At 39.6% G+C, this 27,158-nt stretch overlaps 1 protein-coding gene across 18 annotated transcripts in view; it reads left to right on the forward strand.

Moving 5' to 3' along the window:
• The window catches only part of LOC127637681 (protein phosphatase 1 regulatory subunit 12A-like), a 102,743-nt gene that overhangs the window by 32,904 nt on the left and 42,681 nt on the right, over positions 1-27,158 (forward strand). For all 18 annotated transcript variants that reach the window (XM_052118869.1, XM_052118875.1, XM_052118880.1 and 15 more), the window contains exons 2-3: positions 10,900-11,030; positions 25,651-25,769. In XM_052118869.1, the coding sequence (XP_051974829.1) occupies positions 10,900-11,030; positions 25,651-25,769 (250 nt within the window). The remainder of the gene's footprint in view (positions 1-10,899; positions 11,031-25,650; positions 25,770-27,158) is intronic.

A 27,158-nucleotide genomic window follows, 5' to 3' on the forward strand; every position in this document is an offset into this window, starting at 1 on the left:
TGATTAGTAGTAATAACAATAATACCATTTAATATAAAAATATTGTTGTTTGTAGTATTATTGCTGCTACTCTCAATATAATTTTTTTTCAAGATAGTAGTCTTTAGTTTTACGCATCCAGATAAATAGAGCTTTTATTTTAGCGGACCTTTGAATTCCGGTTTGGTTTTGAAGGTAGTTTTCAATAATCCCCCTCATTCCAAATGAAATCCTGAAATTTTAGAGCTGTATTGGACGAGTTCATGTGAGTGTTCGTTCTCTGAACACACTGCATGAGCATCACAGAGAGCAGAGCGGCAACTCTTGTTCATTCTGAAGCACACAGTGCATGCAGAACTGTATATTATTTAACTAAATGACCTCCTTTTGCTGTTTATTGATCACACTTGGTCATATCGAGATTTTAATTTGATTACCTGCTAAATGTACATTGATCTAAAAAATGTAATTTCCGGTAAAATTTAGCAAATGCATACTGGATTAATGAGCAAAAATATAATATCATAATCGTATAATTTTAATCGTATCACTATTTTGTTAGTAAACCGTGTAGACATATTCATGGGGACAATGACATGAGGGTGAAAAGGCCTAAATTTAATTTTTTTTATTTTTTGCATTTGGCAGACGATTTTATACAAAGCGACTTGCAGGGACAATCCCCCCGGAGCAACCTTGAGTTGAGTGCCTTGCTCAAGGACACCACCACTCCTAAATGATGGCAGAAGTTTTATTTATGGGTGAAATATTCTTTAAAGTCTTTGATAGCTGTCATAGCCTAATGCACTTTATTTTGTGACCCTTTTGAGGAGTTCCCCACTCCATAGCCATGGCTCCTTTCTAAGAATCAAGGGAATAGAGTATGTTTGTGCACACTTGATCTGAATTTAATGGAAACTTAGCTGGCCAGGTATGCCAAGGAACGTTGGCACTTGGCAGCATTTTCACACACTGCCTTTGGTTCTGGGCTTGATCACTCTGCCAGCTGCAAACATTTCTCATGCAATAAAGAATCAAGCACCTTTGTATCTTTGAGAACTCCGTTTCTTAGAGCCGTTTTGTCCTGACACAAACCAGAAGAACACAAACAAAAGGACTGCTGTTTTGCCATCTGTATCTTTGACAGGAAGGTTTCTTGCACCAAAAACAGTTGTAAATATAATTTAAGGGGCCGTTGTGCTAACAAAAGCTAGACAAAGCGCAACATATGTAACACTTCTGACTACCACCCCTGAAGTCACAAGTTCGAATCCAGAGCATGCTGAGTGACTCCAGCCAGGTCTCCTAAGCAACCAATTTGGCCCGTTTTCTAGGGAGGGTAGAGTCACATGGGGTAACCTCCTCGTGGTCGATATAATGTGGTTTGCGCTCTCGGTGGGTAACGCGCTCAAGTCGCATGATATGATGCACGGATTGACTGTCTCGGACGCGGAGGCAACTGAGATTAGTCATCCTCCACCTGGATTTTTGTTGAGTCACTTCACCTCCATGAGGACTTGGAGCGCATTGGGCTTTCCAAATTGGGGAGAAAAGGGGAGACACATTTTTTTGCTTTTAACAGTTTTTTTTCTCCTGATATGACATCTAAAACATTGTGCTCTTTCACGAGGCTGAAAAAAACAGCTGTATATGGTGCAATGGTGAATGAAGTCCATATAGCGCATATCAACAGAAAAACAATGAAAAAGAGTGCAGATGGACAAAAATTTGTTAACAAACATACCTGTTTTCCACCCTTTCTTGGAGCCATAGCCCTGAAACATGCTTGCTGCAAGTATGTGAATGCAAACGCTTTTAGCACTGTAAGCTCAATTTCATGCATTGCCATGTTCCCGAAATGAGTCATAGTGCAATTCATAATGCAGTGCAAGTATGTGTTGCTTTTGCAAAATGCCACATTGGGCAGTACAGCTGGCAAAACTGTTTGTTACGTTGAAGCAACAAGAGAATATTGCTGTTTAAGGTAGATCTTATAAACCTGTTTATTGCTAGGTAAGTAATATCTACTTTAATGGCACAGACATTTGAAGGCAAGCCGATCTTCCCATTGAGTTCTATGGTTTGTACTGCCACAGTAACACATTAATGCACTTTAAGTGTCTACAGTGTTATGGCGTGCTTGCATTGTGTTGATGAACTTGCGTGAAAGTTGTTCCTGCCCTTTCAATTTCATGGCATGTTTTTGCTACGGTACCTTGAAAATATCTCTGTTACACAGAGGTTAGTCAGACAATCAAAACCGTGTAGTTTACTGATGGTAATTAACGCAGGCCTAGTTACTGAATACTGAAGTCATTGATTATATATCCTTAATGTGGGCAGTCATGTTAATGTGATGACATTACGGTGACAATATCTGAGTGAGACTTTTTTGCAGCATACTTTGGTAGTTTGAGTTTTGCACATGGAGGAATTGCCAAAGAGAGCTGCAGAATTGGGAAAGAGGCCTGGTGTTTGAGCTGCGAGTCTTCAGGGGCTACCAGAGGAAGTGAGAGGGGAGGGGGCCTCAAGTGTCTTTTCCCATTGAAGTGAAGTGCTGCTATAGTTAGCTCTAAATGCTTCGCTTGATGATTTGGGAGATAATCACTCATGGGTTTGCTGCTGTTTCACACATTGAAGTCCATGCATACACACACATGCACGAACATAGTCCGATTTAAAATCGATGTTCCTTTAAAAGTTTGACACTGAAGACCTTCAGTGACCATTCATACCGTGGTCTACTATTTGGCAGTCATTGCTTGACTTCGATAGAGGGTTTCCCTCTGGCTTTTAACCTACTATGGAGAGATGTCGTCAGCTGGTCCAGATTTTTACCCCATGTTCAAGGATCCGTAATCATATGTAGAGCGTTTGACCATAAAGGGCCATGAGAATTGCACTGGTTAAGCTGAACTGAAGGGCTCAAAAACACAACCAGCACAATTCCAAAAGAAGACGGACCCCCTCTGGCCCTCAGCTGTAAGCCTGGCTTTTCATCTCTCCATCAGCAAAGTCCATCTCCAGGGGCAGCTGGAACACCCCTGGTGTGTTTTAAATGAATTCCCTTATTTTATTTATTTATGTAGTTACAAAGGGCACACGTGATCAAACCCATGTCTTGTCTTTTTTTTTTTATTTATAAAGAGTGCTTCCAAGGAGACAAGCAAGGCTTTATCCAAAGTCCCTTTAAGACAATAATGTTTACATGGTGACCATATTGGTATTGGGTTTGTCAGGGAGCTTCTATCATTTCATCTCTATTGTCCAACAGCTGTTGGAGTACGCATATTAAAAACGGGATGGTAACGGCGTCTCCTGTTGTGCCAACCACGATTTGAAAATAGACCGTTCACACTGTCACTAAAAAAACGGGTGTGTGCTTCCTAAGATTACTACGGTAACCTGAAGGAAGAACAGACATATGCGTGTTGTGCACATTCTTTCATAGAGTTGGGCAGCGATTCTTCACAATTACAAAATATGATGCATTATATTTTGGTTATGCAATCGTTTGTACATTTTGTAACAGATTATATTATAACAGACTATAGTAATGAATAGACAATGCACTGGAACAACAAGATGCAATGCAGCATCCAAAGACGTTTGTCAGACATGTTATTATATATACAGTTATGTATATAAGTGAGTACTTGAGTAAACAAAATGACCAAAAAGCGGAGACGCTCATCACTTGTGCACGCTTGCTGCAGCTAGATTTTGTTTATAGCGATTGCTCGTGACATACTAAATTATAATATGTGTATCACTGTGTGTATCTTATGGTCAAGAAAATCGGCGATTTGCAGCTCAGTAAAGATGAAAGAGTTTGTTTTTTGTGTGTTAAAGATGGATCGAAATCAAGTTAGCAAAAAGGTGAGAGGGTGTAGTCTTAGACATTATACAATGCAAAACAAATATTTTTTTGGTTTGTTTTCTAATATAAATTTCTATTGTAAATTTACTTAAGCAGCTATACTGCAGAAGAAATATCGTTATGTTGCTTCTCAAGTAAATGTATCTTATTTTAAGGATTTTTAGACTGTTAAATGGAAATCAAGACAAAAACACTTGATAAGAATAAGATTTTTTGCAGTGAAATTTGTAATTAATCAATAAAAATAAAAGTTTTTCCCCTTTAAGTGAATGTCTTTTATATGTATTTTTAAAAGATATTATTTTCCTCTATTGTTAGTAAGCACGTTTAATACAACCTTTTAATAGTTTAAGAGCTAATGATTAATCGTTGCAATAATAGTCCGAATAGTCAAATAATCGTTAGATTAGTCGATTATAAAAAATACAAATAAACGTTAGTTGCAGCCCTAATATCCATCCCTATTATATATAGATGTATAGCAAAATTCTTGTAAAAGTGTGGTTCATTAAAAAATACAATCTCTGATATACTATTATAATGATCATGTATATAGGCCTATATGTTGTTTTGTTTGTTTTAAAAGATCCACACTTTTACCAGTAGAATGCACCACTCTAAAAATTACAATGTAAAATTTAAATGTACATTTTGAGAAATGTATTTATTTTTTTGCCATATATCGAAAGAGGATTATCTATTCTGTTGTCACTTTCACTGTCTTGACTAATTGGCTACCTAGTGAACACACACACACACACACACACACACACACACACGAGATACAGTACCCTCAAAACAAGACTATATATAGAAGATAATTGCAAAACTAGCTCCAAAAGCACTTCAATGTTCTTTTCAGAGTTATTTTTAGGTAAGTAACACAAATCACTAAAAGAAATAATCATTTGAGAGAAGATGGCTCAACTCCGTTGTTGCAGGATAAACCTTTTTTTCTGTTATAACTGTTTGCGATGAGCATAGGTCTCTGTTGAGCTTGTTTGTCACTCGACACTCGTTGACTCGCGCTGTGGCAGTGGCGAGCATGTGTTAGACTGTTTAAAGCGACAGAGCGTGCAGAGACTGACACCACACTCATTTTATATAACGTGGCTTATAATAAATAAAATAAATAAATTGATCAATTGTCACACATTATACATACATTTCTGCATATACATGGTGAAATTATTTATTTTTCACATATCCCAGCTAAGCTGGGGTCAGAGTGCAGGGTCAGCCATGATACGGCGCCCCTGGAGCAGATAGGTTCAAGGGCCCAACAGTGGTGTCTTGGTGGTGTTGGGGCTTGAACCCCTGACCTTCTGGTCAGTAACCCAGAGCCTTAACCGCTGAGCCACCACTGCCCCAGATTTATCTGTAATGCCATTTTTATTGTTAATCAACAGTTAATCAATACTGAAAATTACCATAAATGCTCTAGATTCAATGATTTTATAAGATGACCGATCACACGGGCCACAGAAAGATGGGCCACCTGATGGAGTACCTTGGCTCTAGTGTGTAAGCACCCTAAGATTTAACTTGTTGGTACTGGATGTGGCTTATCTGTTAATGAATTGTGTTTGTATGGGATCAGGTTTCATTAGTGTACAGTTCTGCTCACAGGCTTTACTTCCTGTTTTTTGTGATGTGGCACTTGTTTTTCTCAGTGATATGGTTCTTCAACAGCCAGTCATTTCCTAGGACTTGCAGGCTGTTTAACACCCTGCCCAAGGCACGAGAAATTCCGACAGTGTTGGCCTGATTTAGAGCACTTTTGCTCCTGCTTGGTTGCAGTGTTTAGAAGTCCACTTGAACAGTGCTTTGTGTGAAATGTGTGGATGGCGTTCTCTTTCTCGCTCAGTTCTTGGGTTGCGAGTGGCTAAAAAGCTATTTTTTTTTATCCACTCAATAATTTTGAGAAGGATATAGCTTTAGGCAGAGATCCTAAAAGGGGCGAGTGCTCAAACTGTCAGCAAAGATACAGTAGGGAGCCCTTAATCTAAGTATTTCCCTAACCTTAACCGTGAGTGAAAGTGACGTCCCCTTTGAAGTAACCACACTTTTGGAGTAGCCCTACCCTCTGAGATTCTGCCCCCATTTGGAGGTCTCTTGGCCTGCAGCAAAACCTACTTAATATTTTTTGGAAAGAGTTGTTTTCAATTTATTGTCAGATGAATGATGGACACCAAGGTACACAACAGTATAACCTATTGAATGGACTGTCCCACATTGTCAGCCTGATTTTTGTGTCTGCGTCTACCCCGAGTAAGGTATATGAAGAAAGCAATTGTCCGCTTTGGTTATTTCTGTAACCCTTCCATCTTTTTGTTTTGAGTTTACCAGAATCAAGCATAGATTAAGCATAGTTTGGTTTTGAGTGTGTTGTCTGGGGTATGTCTGAATAAGCTTTATGGTCTGTGATATTTGACCTTTGACTTTTTGAAAGTCTTGGGTCAGCCAGACCTGCTTTTTGAACACCGATTCTGCCACTAATTAAACTCTCACTCAGCAGTATATAAATTCTCAGTTGGCTGCTGGGACTGTTCTCACTGAATTCTGCATGTATAGGTTTCTCGTAACTCTTTCAAGCCATGTCTTTCTGCTAAAATATGATGCAGTACCTTCACCTGAACTTTGAAACAAAATTACTCATATCTGTTATCATAACATTTACTGTAAGACTAAAACAAGGCCTGAGCTATTTTGAAGCATATCTGGAGCTCTATATTTAGCTGTGCGTCACAGACCTGATCCTGCATGGCATCGACAAGTTTTGGTTACAAGGCAAATTAGCAGCCGCTTGTGTATTATGTTCTGAAGTTCTCATCTGGCTCCTGAAGAGCAGCTTAACTAGCCTGCACTATTTTGGAACTTTTACCCAAGAGTCATTTTGAGTTCAATTGAACATCATTCATATCTGTAGATCCATGGTTTTTCTTTTGGCTACTTGGCTATCGACTGCAGAATTCTACTGTGGCCAAGGTGCTATGAGTCATTTCCTGAAGTTATTAGTGGTGCTTGCTTGGACAAGTTTCACTATTGCTGGTGCACATACTAAGGAATTTAAACCTCCAGCTCTGAATATTAAACTTTGTGCATAACTCATCTGCACTATTGTAAGAGACTTTTGAATAAAACAGGCTAAATAGACTTGTATTAGTATTGAAGAAGGGACCCAAGCAATATGTTTAATCGGAATATTATAGAGACTAGGGGTGGGCTCTTTTTACTGGGCACTAGTATGCTGTCACCTAGTGACCACAGAACTCCTTAGAAACTTCATAGCCCTAGGAATGTTGTTGCAAGATAAGCATGTGCATGCACCATGCACGTTTTCTTTAGATTTATAAATTTTTCGATTTTTACACCTAAATAAAATATTTACAGACTAACAATATAGCTGATGCTCTCCTCTGCTAGACTGCTCTTGAGCAGATTTGGTTTTACCTGGCCTTGTTGCTGAACCTTTTGTCTGTTAGGCCTACTAATCAATGATGAATCTCTCTCAGCTCTGGCCAAACTGGTTTAAACAGAGGTGTGATGACTTGTTAGCAGTGATGCACCGATACTGATAAACCTGCTACACTAAAATTATTAACCCCACTGTATTGTACTTGAAAATTACAACATTAATACAATGCATATATCGGTATCGGCAAGTACCAAAAGGAAAATATTGGTACTAGAATTTGGTCACTAAAAAATGGTATCGGTGCATCTCTGCTTGTAAGTTATTGAGTCATTATATGTTTGTGGTCTGTTTACGTGCCTGTCCGACCAGCAATGAAGTGGGATTTGGATGCAGTCCGAGCTATTATTACTAACTTCAATAGTCAGATTAGCTCTCAAAGTCTCCAACAGCCTTCATGTGTGTCTGGATCTGTTTGACGTCTGTATGCCAAATCTCTTTTCAGTACACACGGATGATGTTCTGAAAGGGAAAATCCACCCGAAAATTTTAAATGGTCATTTACTCATCTTTGTTGTTCTAAACCTGTATGACTTTCTTCCGTGGAACATAAAAGGAGATGTTAGGCAGAATGAGTCACTATTCACTTTTTTTATTGCACCTTTTTATACAACTAAAGTGCATGTGACATTCTACCTAACATCTAATTTTGTGGGTGAACCACCCGTTTTCAACTTGCCCTGTGCCTGCTTATGTTGGGAAAAGAATCTGTCTCTTTACGCCATTTACGGTATTAGTTTTACGGTACAAGTCCCTCTGTGAGTTTCTTTTTTTCCAAAAGTTATTACCCTTTTCTGTCCCTTGATTGTAGCATAAAGTCCAGCTCCACATTCCCTGATGTGGTCACTGCCTCGCACCTGTCAGGCCTGAACAATTACAGCCATTAAGGGATTGCCAATGTCGGGCTGTGGGAACTGCTAGGTTAGGCTTATAATAAACATGGTGTGTTTTAAGGGAAGAGGGAAGGCTTGCTTGCCTTAAGGTGATTGGTTAGGGCACATGTAGGAGAGAAATTAGGCATTGGTACTTATTTGGGTGCCCTGAAAAGTCTTAAGTCTAAACATTATCTACATTTTGCACCACTTTACCAAGTCAGTGACTGATGTTTGCAAGAAATGTCACATTTGGAGACTGATTCAAAATTACTAGTTGGTTGGACCATTGTTTTCACCAAGCAAACATCATCCCAAATTGTGTTTGTAGGGTTGAGTATTGATGGAGATTCCCATTTTGATTATGATTCACAAGTTCTCCATTCGCTTTGATTCTAATTTGTATTCAATTTGATCAAGATTCTCATTCATTTGGGTGTATTTGTTAATAATGTACACTTGCAAAAAAAAGAAGTTCATTCTGAGATTTACATTATACAGAGAATTATATATAGCTATTTAACCGATGTAATCAACACAGCAAAAACCAAAGTAAAATTTTAAGTGAAAATAAAAAAATCAACCTTGGTATTTTAGGAATCCATATCAGGATCATTTAAATGGCGATCACGATTAATCTGGAAATCTTTATTTTTACACTGCCCTAAGTGTTTGTGTAAGGTACCTTACATGAAATTGGAATTGTCACTCACTGGGGTTCAGAAGTGAGAACCAGTTTTTATTCAGAACCTGGGACCAATTCATGAATATCTTTAGAACAAAATTGTAGAAAGATCTTGGGATAATTAAGTTGGTAAGAAGGTATCTAGATATAAATGTGACTCTTTAAAAAAAGAACAACAAGAATTGTACGGAGTTACGTTATAAAATAAGAAAATAGTTACGAAATTTTGTGAATATGGTCCCTGGATTAGAGTTAGTATGATTTTCTATGACATTGGGTTCTGAACAGTTCTTTCTCAGTACTAAAGTACTTAAAGAATTGTTGCAAGAATTAATCAAGGAACCACAATTGTTGAGTGGGACCAAAATCGGAAACAGAATCGTTAAATACTAACAAGTCCCAATTCCTATAAATCGCTATTTTAATTTTGTCCCCAAACTGCTTTGAGAAATATGCAATATCGCGCATTGTCATGATACCACAACAGACCTGTAAAAGGTGTTCTAAATTGCTGTAAGCAAGCTGTTTGGACAGTCCTGGTTTCTTCTACCACTAGTTTGACCAGTCTCTGATAAGAGCAAAGAGGCCCACACATTTGTACTGCAGTACTGTAAACAGTCCAAATTTGGGCAAGGATTTCAACCAGATAGTCGTGTGCCCTGAATGCAAGGCTGGTTTGTGTATGTCTATGGTATTGTCATAGCAACCAGCAGTAAGAGGAGATTTAATGGGTAGGTGTTCAAGAGGGAAGCACATGGAGAACCACAGGTAGTTGACAGGACTCAAGGTTGTGAGTTTTAAAGTGAGATGTTTGAGGCTGGTGATGATAATATATACTCAAAGGGCCCCTCAAAATATAATATAATATAATTAGGCAGTTTAAATGATCATAATTACCTAAAACTGTCTCTGCCAGCAGTGCAGTGGAAGAAATAATTCATAGTATTTGTCCATAAGGGTGTAAATTGTTTTTTTCTCAGTATAGGTTATTTTCATCCATTTCACTTTTTTAGGAAGTACATTTTGCTAAGTTAATGTTTTAAATCAGATGTTTAACTTTTTTTTTCAATGTTAAAATGTTTGTCTTTATCCCAGCAATATTCGGAGACAACTACAGTTGAAGAATTTCACAATTCCTGACATTTAATCGTAGAAAACGTTCCCTGTCTTGGGTCAGTTATGATAACTACTGTGATGAATGTGAAATGTCAGAATAATTGTAGAGAAAAATATTTATTTCCGCTTTTATTTCTTTCATCACATACCCAGTGGTTCAGAAGTTTACATTTTGATTGTATTTGGTAGCATTGACGTTGGTTCAAACGTTTTGCGAAGCCTTCCACAAGCTTCTCACAATAAGTTGCTGGAATTTTGTCCCATTCCTCCAGACAGAACTGGTGTAACTGTGGGCAGAAATGGAGTCAGGTCTGCAGGCCTCCTTGCTCGCATACTCTTTTTCAGTTCTGCCCACAATTTCTTTTTATTTGATTGAGTTCAAGACTTTGTGATGGACACTCGAATACCTTGACGTTGTTGTCCTTAAGCCATTCAGCTTTAAAGTTGTTTTAGTTTTACACTACCATTTTCCATCTCTGACCCTTAAAATTGATCAAGGAAAAGAATACACACTTGATTTCATACTTTGGCCGCAAGGACCAGCATCACCGTGTAATGAGTCGGAACATGTATGCTACCTGCCAGGCATGTCTGTGACATGGATCAAACCATGTCATGATTTTACAGAGCTCCGGTGAAAACGGTTTCCCCTAAAACAAATGTTTGCTGTTTTGAATCCCAGATGCCTTAATTATGCCTTTGCTTTTGATTGATTCCTATGTCCCTTGAAAGCAGAATCTGGGTGGACCAGTCACAGAAGCATTGGTCACAACACTGTGGAGGTGCACCATGTGACTGTGGCTCTTCGGTAGTGGGGTCAAATTGTTTACATTAAAAGATTACTCAACTAGATGGTATGTTAAGATGCTAACCCATGTCTTCTTGTTTCTAGGCCTGCATAGATGATAATGTGGACATGGTGACCTTCCTGGTGGAGCACGGTGCTTGCATCAACCAGCCCGACAATGAGGGCTGGATCCCCCTTCACGCCGCTGCCTCCTGCGGATACATTGACATCGCTGAGTAAGTGCTGCTTCTACTCCACAGACAAAATAACTTTCAGGGTATTCAGCCATAGTCAGTTTTGAAATATTTGAGCACTTGCTGGCTTGCCAGGTTTCTTTCCTTGGTGGTTTATCCGTTCATAGGTTATTATGCCAGCTATGTGTAACTTTGTTAAGAGGGCAGCCCAGGTTCCAAGAACCAAGTGACCCCAGTTCTCACTTTACACCCTAGTGATGGATTAGCAGCTGCCTAGTTGATAGCTAGGGTGCTTATAATCTGCAACTTGGCTTGAGGAAATGACATTTTGATTAAAAGAGTCATTCTTTCTTTTCTAAGAATTGATCAGCATGTCCTCTTCAATTAATTGATGACAAATTTGCCTGTCTAAAAGGGAGTAAAGTTGCAGATAAACCATGTAGTTTGACATGGGTGTAGTTATGATAGGTTAACTGTTGTCTTTGGCATTTATTGTTTGGAGTTCATGACCTTTTGCGGTTTCTGTCTTCACAAGATTTCAGTCACTCCTATAGTGTTGAAAAAGTGTGCGTTTTAATATGGAATGTCATGCTTGAGCTAAATTGGTGGGTTGAAATCTGTATAGGGAACACAACACTCTAGAGAAAATATCAGCTGACTTTTAAATAGGCCAAACAGTAAATCGGAACAGGCTTGCTTTGTCCTGAATTAAGTGAGTACTCTGACCTGTTTTGTGTCTGTTTATAGGGCTAGTTTTCCAGAACCTAGAATTAGCAATTGGTAATGGCTTATTAGTTAATATCTTGATTAGACAAATTTTACATGAGATAGTAGGTTGATAGTAGCCCACTATCCCAAAGTCATCATAAGCCATGAATAGCATTATTTATTTATTTATTTTCTCAAACTTTGCTTTTGATTTGTTCTGTGTTACCACCTAAAATTACTTCCTTTTGAACCCCAAGGCTCGGATATACAAATTACTGTTATTCCTGTTCCACACAATGGAGGATGGAACTTTTTATTTGTAAGCTCTTTAAGTGATTGGAACAAGAGGTTATTTTAAACATATATTTTTGAAATTTACCAAATTTTAAAACATTAACTTCATTGTAATTCTGTGTTCTGTTCATCATTTTGACAAATAAAACTGTGCTCGTGCTGTATTTGTGACAACGTGAACTCCCATCCAAGTGATTCTGAGAAAAGGGCACGTTTTAATGCAAAATATCAAAGTATCTAATGATGGATAAAATTAGACCTTTAAGGAAATTTGAGAACTCGTTTCTGTCAGAGTAACGGATAGTGATTGATTGTTGCACAACTTCTAATTGGAATGCACATATTGTACCATATGATGGCATTTTGCAGAATAACTATTAACTGCAATATGAGATTAAACTCAAATTTGTATCTGTTGACACATTTCCCTGCTGCTTTGCCTCAGATTACACTAAAATAGCAATTTTCCCAGCTTTTATAGCTATTGTGCATGGACATTCTCGAGCTGATTGGCTCTTTAACCTATAAGGCAGGACTTCATATCTACAGTGGTTACGGAAAGTATTCAGACCCTCTTAAATTTTTCACTCTGTTATATTGCAGCCATTTGCTAAAATCATTTAAGTTCATTTTTTTTCCTCATTATTGTACACATAGCACCCCATATTGACAGAAAAACACAGAATTGTTGACATTTTTGCACATTTATTAAAAAAGAAAAACTGAAATGTCACATGGTCCTAAGTATTCAGACCCTTTGTCCAGTATTTAGGAGAAGCACCCTTTTGATCTAATACAGCCATGAGTCTTTTTGGGAAAGATGCAACAATGGGGCAGTGGTGGCTCAGTGGTTGAGGATCAGGGTTACTGACCAGAAGGTTGGGGGTTCAAGTCCCAGCACCACCAAGATGCCACTGTTGTGTCCTTGAGCAAGGCACTTAACTCCAGGTTGCTCCGGGGGGGATTGTCCCTGTAATAAGTGCACTGTAAGTCGCTTTGGATAAAAGCGTCTGCCAAATGCGTAAATGTAAATGTAAACAAGTTTTTCACATCTGGATTTGGGTATCTTCTGCCATTCCTCCTTGCAGATCCTCTCCAGTTCTGTCAGGTTGGATAGTAAACGTTGGTGGACAGCCATTTTCAGGTCTCTCCAGAGATGCTCAATTGGGTTTAAGTCAGGGCTCTGGCTGGTCCATTCAAGAACAGTCACGGAGTTGTTGTGAAGCCACTCCTTCGTTATTTTAGCGGTGTGCTTGGGGTCATTGTCTTGTTGGAAGGTGAACCTTCGGCCCAGTCTGAGGTTATCCAGGATATCCCTGTACTTGGCCGCATTCATCTTTCCCTCGATTGCAACCAGTCGTCCTGTCCCTGCAGCTGAAAAACACCCCCACAGCATGATGCTGCCACCACCATGCTTCACTGTTGAGACTGTATTGGACAGGTGACGAGCAGTGCCTGGTTTTCTACACACATACCGCTTAGAATTAAGGCCAAAAAGTTCTATCTTGGTCTCATCAGACCAGAGAATCTTATTTATCACCATCTTGGAGTCCTTCAGGTGTTTTTTAGCAAACTCCATGCGGGCTTTCATGTGTCTTGTACTGAGGAGAGGCTTCCGTCGGGCCACTCTGCCATAAAGCCCCGACTGGTGGATGGCTGCAGTGATGGTTGACTTACTACAACTTTCTCCCATCTCCCGACTGAATCTCTGGAGCTCAGCCACAGTGATCTTTGGGTTCTTCTTTACCTCTCTCACCAAGGCTCTTCTCCCCCGATAGCTCAGTTTGGCCGGACGGCCAGCTCTAGGAAGGATTCTGGTCGTCCCAAACGTCTTCCATTTAAGGATTATGGAGGCCACTGTGCTCTTATGAACCTTAAGGGCAGCAGAAATGTTTTTGTAACCTTGGCCAGATCTGTGCCTTGCCACAATTCTGTCTCTGAGCTCTTCAGGCAGTTCCTTTGACCTCATGATTCTCATTTGCTCTGACATGCACTGTGAGCTGTAAGGTCTTATATAGACAGGTGTGTGGCTTTCCTAATCAAGTCCAATCAGTATAATCAAACACAGCTGGACTCAATTGAAGGTGTAGAACCATCTCAAGGATGATCAGAAGAAATGGACAGCAAAGGGTCTGAATACTTAGGACCATGTGATATTTCAGTTTTTCTTTTTTAATAAATGTGCAAAAATTTCAACAATTTTTCTGTCAATATGGGGTGCTGTGTGTACAATAATGAGGAAAAAAATGAACTTAAATGATTTTAGCAAATGGCTGCAATAATAACAAAGAGTGAAAAATTTAAGGGGGTCTGAATAATTTCCGTACCCACTGTATATTCGTTGACTGCAGTTGAGTTTTCTAATATTTCCCTTTCATTTTAATAGATCCCTCTCTGCAAAATATTTTCTGGTGCAAGTTCAAGGTAAAAGCACTTCATGTGGACCAAGTAAATGTCTTTATTTACTATGTACTGTATGTACAATTGGTTTGATTCAGTATTTTTTTTAGAAAATGCGATTGCTATGTTAATACAACATGGCGCCGCAGATGGCCGCCTCGGTGTGGAGCTCTTCAATTCTTTTGTTGTTTTTGTTAGTTTGTCCTGTGTTTAGCAATCTTTTACCAATCAGTTTTACCAGGGACGAACTGCTGAACATTCGGCAGCACATACCAGATCATCTTTTCCCGGTTTTTCAATATTCAGACGTTTTGCTGGACATTTTAGTTGGAGGCGCTGCTGTGTTGTTTAGATGCGCTACGAGACGCAGGCTAGGGAGACGAGCTGGCGCTGGTTAAACTCCGTCAGCGGGCGTCGCGACAACGCTGCCGAGCATTCATCTCGCAAATCTCTGCTCTCTTCCCAACAAAACGGACGAACTACATCTCCTCACACATACTAATAAGGACTTTTCAAACTCTGCTACACTGTGCTTCATTGAAACCTGGCTGAGTGAAGCCATTCCGGACAGCGCATTACATCTGCCGGGCTTCCAGCTATTCAGAGCGGATCGCATCGCGGAGTTAAAGGGGAAAACGAGAGGCGGTGGAACATGCTTTTACATCAACGAAAGTTGGCGCTTAGCGCTGCAACAGCTGGCTGATCAAATCTCAGACACAGAACAACAATACCCGGACTTAGTCATTATTATTCTTGGGGACTTTAACAAAACAAATCTCTCACGCGAACTGCCCAAATACAGACAGCACATTACATGCCCCACCAGAGACAGGAATATATTGGATCACTGCTATACAACATTAAAGGATGCATATCGCTCTGTCCCATGTGCAGCTTTGGGTCTCTCTGATCACTGTCTGGTTCATCTTCTCCCGACCTACAGGCAGAAATTAAAATCAACAAAGCCAGTTGTAAGGACTATAAGGAGATGGACTATTGAAGCAGAGCTGGAACTACAAGCCTGCTTTGACTGCACTGATTGGAGTGTTTTTGAAGCTGCAGCTATAGACCTGGATGAGCTCACAGATACTGTTACATCATACATCAGTTTCTGTGAGGATATGTGCATCCCTACTAGGACATTTTTGTCATTCAACAATGATAAACCATGGTTCACAGGGAAACTCAGACAGCTTCGTCATGCCAAAGAGGAGGCTTACAGGGGTGGGGATAGAGTCTTGTATAATCAGGCCAGGAACACACTGAATAAGGAAATCAGAGTGGCTAAAAGAAGCTACTCTGAGAAGCTGAAAAGGACTCCTACCCCCAACCCTGTGGCGGACCAACGACTGGCTGACGACCTGAATGTGTTTTACTGCAGATTTGAAAGGCCCGATTTCACACCCCACATGCACTCGGACCTTCATTTCACACAACCATTAACACCTCCTGCAACCCTCCTCCTCCCCCCTCCTGCTACACTACCTGCACTCAAGATCTGTGAGGACGATGTGTGCCGTGTCTTTCGGAACCAAAGGACAAGGAAGGCTCCAGGACCAGATGGCATCTCACCAGCTTGCCTTCGTTCCTGTGCTAACCAACTGGCCCCCATCTTCACTCAGATCTTCAATAGATCACTGGAGCAGTGTGAAGTCCCAAGCTGCTTCAAACGCTCAGTTATTATCCCCGTCCCTAAGAAACCTAAAATCACAGGACTTAATGACTACAGACCTATCGCCCTGACATCTGTGGTCATGAAGTCATTTGAGAGACTGGTGTTGGCCCACCTGAAGGACATCACTGGACCCTTTCTGGACCCCCTTCAATTTGCTTATCGAGCAAACAGGTCTGTGGATGATGCAGTCAACATGGGTTTGCATCATGTCCTGCAACATCTGGACAGACCGGGGACATAAGTAAGGATCCTTTTTGTGGACTTCAGCTCGGCTTTCAACACAATCATACCAGATATACTCCGGACTAAGTTAAACCAACTCCCTGTTCCCACCTCTACCTGTCAGTGGATTACCAGCTTTCTGATGGACAGGCAGCAGCTTGTGAGGCAGGGAAAATTAACTTCCACCACCTGTACCATCAGCACTGGTGCCCCCCAGGGATGTGTGCTCTCCCCACTTCTCTTCTCCCTGTACACCAATGACTGCACCACCAAGGACCCCTCTGTCAGGCTCCTGAAGTTTGCAGACGACACCACTGTCATCGGCCTCATCCGAGATGATGATGATGATGAGTCTGCATATAGAAAGGAGGTTGAACGGCTGGCTTTCTGGTGCAGTCAAAACAACCTGGAGCTGAACACGCTCAAAACAGTGGAGATGATTGTGGACTTTTGGAGGAACACCCCAACATTGTCCCCCCTCACCATTCTAAACAGCACTGTGGCAGCAGTGGAGTCATTCAGGTTCCTGGGCACTACCATCTCACAGGACCTGAAGTGGGAGATACACATCGACTCCATTGTGAAAAAGGCCCAGCAGAGGTTGTACTTCCTTCGCCAGCTGAGGAAGTTCAACCTGCCACCAGTGCTGCTGAAACAGTTCTATTCAGCAGTCATTGAGTCTGTCCTCTGCACTTCAATAACTGTCTGGTTTGGTGCAGCTACGAAATCAGACATCAGAAGACTACAAAGGACAGTTCGGTCTGCTGAGAGGATTATTGGTTGCCCCCTGCCCCCCCCTTCAAGAACTATACACTTCCAGAGTGAGGAAAAAGGCTGGTATAATCACTCTGGACCCCACTCACCCTACCCACTACCTTTTTGAACTGTTGCCTTCTGGCCGGCGCTTCAGAGCTCTGAACACCAGAACCGTCAGACACAGGAACAGTTTTTTCCCTCAGGCCATCCATCTAATGAACAATTAAATTGAACCATTGAGCAATAATTATGTGCAATACACAGTTTAATTTTAATTTTAATTTATATTATCCAACATATCCACTTCTGCCATTACTTACATTGCTCTGTACATAATATACTGTTTTTTGTTCTATATATACAGATTGTATTAGATTTGCACTACGTGTGTGTATGTGGGTCATGGTTTCCGTTGTCCGGTAATTACCGGACATTGGCCGGTAAAAAAATTAAATGTCCGACAAAATTAAATCTCTCCGGTCAAATTGTCCAATTAAAATTGCCTAATAATCCCGTCCCCTAACACAATCTGAATTTCAGAATAAGCCTAAAATGTATAAAGCAAAAATACACCGATCTCTTGCTATGTTATAAAGGAACAGGCTCTACGTTTGAAAGTTATGAAACAACATCGCATGCTGCATTTCAAATAAAGCGCACGCCTAAAACGGCTGCAATATAGACCTAAACAACGAACGATTGAGTGAGACGTTTCAAATATGGCCAGGCCCAGGCAGACTAGCTTTAAAAGCTTTTTCAGAGGCCAGATGATGGTGAATCAGGAACATCTCATTATAGATAGATCAGTGCTTCTAATCCGCGCGATTCGTGCAGTTTTTTTCTCTATCATCAAAACTGAATAGCCTATGTTCATCAGTGCATGGTTACAGTCTATATCAAGCAGGGACACGTTTGTGTGCATTTTATTTTGTGATTTCACCGAATTAATAGAGTCTCCGCGAACGGCGATAGATTGAAACGCCGCCCTAGTGAAGATTGCGCAACTCAGCGCAGCGTCGTCCATGCAACTGATAGCAGCGGACACGAGCACTCAGCTTGATTTCAAAAACAACAGATTTTAGCGCTAGATCTCTTATTTAATAACGGACTAAATGAATGATCTGCTAGTTAACTGGAGATGTTTTATTTATTTGTATTAGGTACATCCGTGCCTCAATGTTTCAAAAAGTGAATGTGTGTGAAACCACAGTAAAAAACAATTGCTGATTGACTCAATCGGACGCTCATGTTTTTTTTTCGCTCTATTTGAAAGTTAAGCTAATAATAATATGTTGCATTCTATACGGCCTGATTATGTCATTTTTTAAGTTACATAGACTGCCTCCAGTTTTCCTCAACTTGACTAATTAAGAGGCGATATATTTGACCGGCATATCATCAAAATGTCCGTAAAACGAAACCGTGACCGGCACCATTTTTTTCTAGCGGAAACTCTGATGTGGGTATGTATGAAGGTGAGTGTATGTACGTATATGTATAATTATTTATTTTGTGTTCTTTTTTGTTTTTAATTACCTATGTCTTGCTGCTGTTTTTGGTATTGTTTGTATTGTTGTTGACTGGAAGCTCCTGTCACCTAGACAAATTCCTTGTATGTGTAAGCATACTTGGCAATAAAGCGGATTCTAATGAGAACAATTTGTGGTTGCTGGACTGTGTGTACTGTTATGTCCTTCCTAAAAATTTACAATTTCTTCATGTGCAAATCAATCACTAAAATTTGACTAAACAAAAATCAGAAGAAACTGCTGTCTACCATTTAAAATACAATATAATTTTTTTTTTTGATTATTTTATTTACATTTTTGTGAAACTGAGTAAATATAGTGCTAAATAAGAGGTTTTTTTTTTTTTTTGCGATTTCATGTTTGTTATTTACTATATTAAATTGTGTTATACAGTGCATCTGGAAAGTATTCACAGTGCTCCACTTATTACACATTTTGTTATGTTATAACCTTATTCCAAAACGGATAAAATTTATTATTTTCCTCAAAATACTACAAACAATACCCCATAATGACTATGTGAAAGAAGTTTGTTTGAAATCTTTGCAAATTATTACAAATAAAAAACGAAAAAAATTACATGTTCATAAGTATTCACAGCCTTTGCCATGACTCAATATTGAGCTCAGGTGCATCCTGTTTCCACTGATCGTCCTTGAGATGTTTCTACAACTTCATTGGAGTCCACCTGTGGTAAATTCAGTTGATTGGACATGATTTGGAAAGGCACACACCTGTCTATATAAGGTCCCACAGTTACCAGTGCATGTCAGAGCACAAACCAAGCCATGAAGTCCAAGGAATTGTCTGTAGACCTCCGAGACAGGATTGTGTCGAGGCACAGATCTGGGGAAGGGTACAGAAAAAGTTCTGCAGCATTGAAGGTCCCTATGAGCACAGTGGCCTCCATCCATAAATGGAAGAAGTTTGGAACCACCAGGACTCTTCTGAGCTGGCCGCCCGGCCAAACTGAGCGATCGGGGGAGAAGGGCCTTAGTCAGGGAGGTGACCAAGAACCCGATGGTCACTCTGACAGAGCTCCAGCGTTTCTCTGTGGAGAGAGGAGAACCTTCCAGGAAAAACAACCATCTCTGCAGCACTCCACCAGTCAGTCCTGTATGGAAGAGTGGCCAGATGGAAGCCACTCCTCAGTAAAAGGCACATGACAGCATGCCTGGAGCCTGCCAGAAGGCACCTGAAGGACTCTCAGACCATGAGAAACAAAATTATCTTGTCTGATGAAATATTAAACTCTTTGGCCTGAATGGCAAGCGTCATGTCTGGAGGAAACCAGGCACCGCTCATCACCTGGCCAATACCATCCCTACAGTGAAGCATGGTGGTGGCAGCATCATGCTGTGGGGATGTTTTTCAGCGGCAGGAACTGGGAGACTAGTCAGGATCGTGGGAAAGATGAATGCTGGGGCGAAGGTTCATCTTCCAACAGGACAACAACCCTAAGCACACAGCCAAGATGGCTACGGGACAACTCTGTGAATGTCCTTGAGTGGCCCAGCCAGAGCCCAGACTTGAACCTGATTGAACCTCTCTGAGAGATCTGAAAATGGCTGTGCACTGACGCTTCTCATCCAACCTGATGGAGCTTGAGAGGATCTGCAAGGAGGAATGGCAGAGGATACCCAAATCCAGATGTGAAAAACTTGTTGCATCTTTCCCAAAAAGACTCATGGGAGAAACTGCCCAAAAATCGGTGTGCCAAGCTAAATATTTGAGGGTGTAATTGGTGCCAAAGGTGCTTCAACAAACTATTGAGCAAAGTCTGTGAATACTTTTGTACATTTGTAAAAAAAACAAATTTTTCCTTTTCTTTTTTTCTTTTAAATAAATTTGCAAAGATTTCAAACAAACTTCTTTCACATTGTCATTATGGGGTATTGTTTGTAGAATTTTGAGGAAAATAAATAATTTAAGAAATTTTGGAATAAGAATGTAACATAACAAAATGTGGAAAAAGTGAAGCGCTGTGAATACTTTCCGGATGCACTGCTCTCTGGATATCGCATCGGCCATTTAAAAAAAAAAACAAACAAAAAAAACACACGTATCGGTCGACCACTATTCGCCATACCTCTCCCACAGCATCATTCTTAACTGCTGAATCACGTTTGTTGTCTTACAACACTATGCCAGCATTCCCCACTCTCCATGATGCCATTGCATTAACAGTGCTTCTGAAATCTTTAAGGAGCCATCCATAGGACGTGAATATCAGATGATCGATTGGAGCATCCCTAATGGCAACAGTAATATACTTGCAACTGGAAGAATCAATATACTTTGCCACATTGTATTGCGCACCTGCCTTCAATATGTTTATTTATGGGTTTAACACTTAGTATTGACCATACATTATAAACTGAATGTGATTTACCAATGCCCTTACTAAATTATGAAACCTAAATTATACAGCTCATATAATTTGTATTGTATATATGTATGTATATGTGTATTAGGGCTGCACGATTATAGCAAACATCATAATTGTCGATTGTTGATATGGTAATCATGGTTATTAATGTTGATTTTAAAATTTTTCATTACCGCGACGTCACAAAGCAACCGTGTGGTTCTACAGAGTAGCAGATTTCAATGGTGGATCTGAGCTGCGCTCCAGTTTCTTTTAAGCATTATATTGCATTGCATTTTATATTGTAATAATGTTTAAGGTAAGGCAAATGAGAATTATTGTAAATTGATATCTATGGTATAGAATAAATTGAATTATTGCTTATATTATTATTGCCTCTAAACAATCGAGAATTGAAAAATGTCTTGTCGTTTGGTACCAAATTTCTATACCTAAGGGATTAATCTCGTCAACGTCAGTGATAATCATGTAGCATGCTAGATGTGCCCAAATCTAAAAGTGCTAGTGATTGGCTGTGTTTAGGCATCAAGGAAAAACACTAGTTTCAGAAAATGGTTTGAGTTCCTGGGCTGAAAATAAATGTTACAAATAACATTGTTTACACTGTTCTACATTACAGAGAAATACTAAACCGTAATAATGAGCCTTTAAAATATAAATTTTACAAGCCCACGCGTGAAGCGAGCCGCAGCGACTCCGCAAATGTGGTAATTCTGAATGTGTCGGAAAAACCAGCAAGAGACTGTCTGAACATTTTGTTAATTTATAGAGAGATATGCACATTCGGGTTGAGCAAACAGACGATGATCTCAGAATCAGTGATGGTCAGAGTGATCACAAATAGCTGATGCCTTTGACCATGTCATGACGATATTTGGCTCGTTTTCCCATTAATCTTTTAAATTATTATTATTGTTATTAGACTATTATTATCATCATCAAATTAATATAACAAATCATTTGCCCATAGACAAAGACACACATTTGAAGAAACACTCTTTATTATATTAAGTACAGATGACAGAACAGCTGTATATGGGCATATATGACGTGCTGATACAGAGGCGCGCAGTCTTGTGGAACCCCTAAGGATCTCACTCTTTGTTTCTGCCTTATGATTTTAATTTGTTATGGGTGCTGCAAATGACCTCAGACATCTCCATTCAGGAGGTGTTTTTAGTTCAGTTCACTTTTTCCCCACAGAGCAGTTTATTGTGAAGGCAACACTGCAGCCTGTAAAATAATACAAAATATATAAAATAATACAAAATTAATAAAATAATACAAAAATACGTTCACCTCGAACCATGATTTATATTTCAGTGATTATTATCATCATTATACTTATTATTTTTACATTTATAATTGTTTTTGTCTTCATTTGGGTAAGTCATTTTCCACCTGCATGTTTAGACTTATTCTTGCCTGATGGTAAATGGAAAGGTGGTTACGGATATATATATATATATTATTTGATCACTTTATTTATTTATTTATTTGCCTTTTTGTTTCGTTTGGAGTGCAATTTGAATTTAGAAATGTATTTGATTTATTTAAATGTTTAGTTTTTTAAATAAATGATTTAAATTTCAATGCAAAATCACTAAAGCAAGAATATTCACTAATCTCTCAGCCCCGAGGTTTCTGATGTAATTGGAGATATATATATCTTTGTGAAGGAGGGAACTAAACTAATTTATCTCTCACACGATATATTTTCCTGGATAACGAAATTAAGCATCTTTTAAACTGTTGTAAAGTCAACTTTCAAAAAGTTGAACACATTTTAAATGCACTTATTTTTCAGTGTCGAAGTCAAGGTATCTGTATCCATAGCGAACATTTTTGAACGATACCAGCCCTAGTGTCAGGTGATGTTTCTTCAGTATTAATTTTCATGTGCTGCGCGACCAGAGCAAGAGCATAAAAAAAGCATCTGGGCATTCAGACGGCTTAAAACTTGCTCATTAGGATCAGTTGTCATTAAAGATAGGACGGAGGACTAATCTAAGCGCCTCTGATTGGCCATTGCCATTTCATTGCTCAGCGGTTGTTAGCTCATGTTAGTGATTGGTTTGAATACTCAACCGCTGCAAAAACACGTTGTAAATAGAAACCATTCACACAATAGGAGCAGACTTGAATTGAACACTGTAATCGTCAATTTTCACGATTACGTAATCGTGGCAGCCGTGTTCGATTAATTGTGCACCTAATATATGTGTGTGTGTGTGTGTGTGTGTGTGTGTGTGTGTGTGTGTGTGTATATATACACTCACCAAAAGGATTATTAGGAACACCTGTTCAATTTCTCATTAATGCAATTATCTAATCAACCAATCACATGGCAGTTGCTTCAATGCATTTAGGGGTGTGGTCCTGGTCAAGACAATCTCCTGAACTCCAAACTGAATGTCAGAATGGGAAAGAAAGGTGATTTAAGCAATTTTGAGCGTGGCATGGTTGTTGTATTTCACGGTCTGAGTATTTCACAATCTGCTCAGTTACTGGGATTTTCACGCACAACCATTTCTAGGGTTTACAAAGAATGGTGTGAAAAGGGAAAAACATCCAGTATGCGGCAGTCCTGTGGGCGAAAATGCCTTGTTGATGCTAGACCGAGGTATGCAGCAAAGCATTTGTGAAGCCACAACACGCACAACCTTGAGGCGGATGGGCTACAACAGCAGAAGACCCCACCGGGTACCACTCATCTCCACTACAAAAAGGAAAAAGAGGCTACAATTTGCAAGAGCTCACCAAAATTGGACAGTTGAAGACTGGAAAAATGTTGCCTGGTCTGATGAGTCTCGATATCTGTTGAGACATTCAGATGGTAGAGTCAGAATTTGGCGTAAACAGAATGAGAACATGGATCCATCATGCCTTGTTACCACTGTGCAGGCTGGTGGTGGTGGTGTAATGGTGTGGGGGATGTTTTCTTGGCACACTTTAGGCCCCTTAGTGCCAATTGTTAAATGCCACGGCCTACCTAAGCATTGTTTCTGACCATGTCCATCCCTTTATGGCCACCATGTACCCATCCTCTGATGGCTACTTCCAGCAGGATAATGCACCATGTTAAAAACTCGAATATTTTCAAATTGGTTTCTTGAACATGACAATGAGTTCACTGTACTAAAATGGCCCCCACAGTCACCAGATCTCAACCCAGTAGAGCATCTTTGGGATGTGGTGGAACGGGAGCTTCGTGCCCTGGATGTGCATCCCACAAATCTCCATCAACTGCAAGATGCTATCCTATCAATATGGGCCAACATTTCTAAAGAATGCTTTCAGCACCTTGTTGAATCAAGGCCACGTAGAATTAAGGCAGTTCTGAAGGCGAAAGGGGGTCAAACACAGTATTAGTATGGTGTTCCTAATAATCCTTTAGGTGAGTGTGTGTATATACGTGTGTGTGTGTGTGTGTGTGTATATATTAGGGCTGTCAATCGATTAAAACTTTTAATTTAATTACATATACAAATATTTGCTGAGAAAGCCCCTCATATAACAGTAATTCTATATATAATGATGAAATAATGCTACATGATGAAATAATGCTACATAGTTATCTTTAAATATTTTTAAATGAGAGATATATATATATATATATATATAAATAATATACATACACAGACACATGAGTTCTTAGATTTCAGCTCTATCTACTAGAGCGAGTGTGTTGTGAAAAGAAAAACATTTCTAAAAAAAAAAAAGAGTAGGCTATGGTTTAAAAAGAAAACAGCTGTTTTTTACGAATTTGTATTTAAGGTAAATTTCACTAATTATTGGTTAATATTTTCAGTACTTATTTAATTTCGCTTTCAAAATGTAGTCATGGCAGTTTGCCCGAAAGAACACAACACGCTCTGATGCCTTGCACACAATTTACATGTGTTCTGGTTAACACATCTGACATCACAGTGGACTTTGACCACAAGTGTATTGATCTTGTCTCAGAAATAGGCTCAGCAAAACCCTCCCTTAGAGCAACAAGGGAATGTCAGAATTCCTAGGGTTGTGTGAATGACAGGTTTCAAAGAATATGCAAAATTCCGGGGAACGGCAATTCAGAAGTAGTTTATCAGTTGAGGGCTGGGTTTTCAATTGATCTCAAGATGATCTGCTTTTAAAAATGTCACCCAGAATGTGTTTTTGCATACTGGGGAAGGTTTGCATGTGTGTTTGTTTCTTAGTAAGAACATGCTTGTTGAGGTGCCTTGAATATGTAAGAAGAAACGGACTATAGTAAAGGCTGGCTAGTGTAATCTTGTCCCTAGTGCTATGGTTCTTGAATCAGACAAATAAGCAGTGAGGTTAGTGAGGGCATTGTGCAGATCCCACCATGGTCAATCTGATACAGCCTTTCAGACAAGACACTGTCACTCCTTCATAACACTCATGCCTGTGTACTTGATGACATGAATCCAAGCTGTTAACCAGTTACAAAAGTGGAAGACCACTTCACTGAATTTTGATTTAAGATGCAAATCACCATTCAAGTGCACAATTCATCCTTTATAACTGAGCTCACTTTCATGATTGTTTGTTATTTCTGCTTTTCTCCATTCCAAAACCTCAGGTGTGAGGTGGTGCAAGCAATTGTCAGTTCAATTCACAGTTTTGAGTGATCTTGCTAATCGCACCTGTTGTCTTTGTAAACATCTTGTCATGTCTTTGCAGGTATCTTATCAGTCAAGGTGCAAATGTCAGTGTAGTAAACAGTGAGGGAGAAACACCATTGGATATCGCCGAGGAGGGGGCCATGGAGGAGCTTCTGCAAAACGAGATCAACCGGCAAGGTACTGCTACCTCCCCTTGATATGAATTTTCACTGGCAGATCAAACTTCTGGCAGTTCAGTCTTTACTAACAGTCACACACACCTGATTTGGCAAGGGTGTACAAAGCTTAGTGTCATGTCCATGTCATGCTATAGTTGAGATTATTGCTTTCTGACATGTCATAATGAGTCAGAGTTTTAAAATGAATTGCCTAATACGTGTTTTGCATGATTATGTGAGCAGGTTGGAGTGACAGCAGTTTTAATCAATCCGCTCCAACGCTACTCCAGGTGTTCCATTTTCTCAGCCATCACTGGAAGAAATCCTGCTCTGTGTTCACACCATAGATTTGCGCCAAGTACCAGTATATTGAAAGAAAACGCTTCATTTCTGAAATAGCTATACATTTCATAAATAAAAGCAATGTATTTTGTGGAAGTATTTATTTGATTTTTGTAGGAATAAAAAAAAGTTCATAGTGTTCAGGTACGTATTATTAGAGTTGACAGAATTTACATGTTAACGCATGCAATTAATTTACATAAATATAAATATGAATTGCAGTTAACGCATTTACCGTTAATATAGCATAAACCCCTGCTGGAAGGGTGGAACCTTTTGTAATGTGTTCACACCGAGTCATGACACTAACACACATTTCATAACACACACAACAGCGCTAACATGTCTGTGATGAAATGATGGAGAAAGGATCTCTTAATGCTATTTAATGTACAAAACAAGACCAGATCGGGCTTGTGGTAGAAATTGTTAGTATTTTTCAGCCTACAGTTGAAGTCTGAGGTATAACAATATTTCCAATTGTTTAAAGGCAGATTGTTTCACTTTTAATTGACTATCACAATTCCAGTGGGTCAGAAGTTAGCTGTGCCTTTAAGCAGCTTGTAAAATTCCAAAACATTATGTCGAACCTTTAGACAAATAGCTTCTGATTGGCTAATTGAGTCAATTGGAGGTGCACCTGTGGATGTATTTTAAGGCCCACTTTCAAACTCCGTGCATCTTTGCTTGACATCATGGAAAAATCTAAAGAAATCAGCCAAGACCTCAGAAAACAAATTTTGAACTTCCACAATCTGGTTCATCCATTGGAGCAATTTACAAATGCCTGAAGGTATCACTGGATCATGCAGCCATCATACCGCTCAGGAAGGAGACACATTCTGTCTCCTAGAAATTAACGTAGTTTGGTTTCGAAAAGTGCAAATCAATCCCAGAACAAGAGCAAAGGACCTTGTAAAGATGCTTGAAGAAACAGGTTGACAAGTATCTATATCCACAGTAAATCAAGTCCTATATCGACATTCCTGAAAGGCTGCTCAGCAAGGAAGAAGCCACTGCTACAAAATTGCCATAAAATAGCCAGACTGCAGTTTGCACAATTCCA

The sequence above is a fragment of the Xyrauchen texanus genome, chromosome 45 (assembly GCF_025860055.1).
Source record: "Xyrauchen texanus isolate HMW12.3.18 chromosome 45, RBS_HiC_50CHRs, whole genome shotgun sequence".
NCBI classification, from domain to species: Eukaryota; Metazoa; Chordata; class Actinopteri; order Cypriniformes; family Catostomidae; genus Xyrauchen; species Xyrauchen texanus.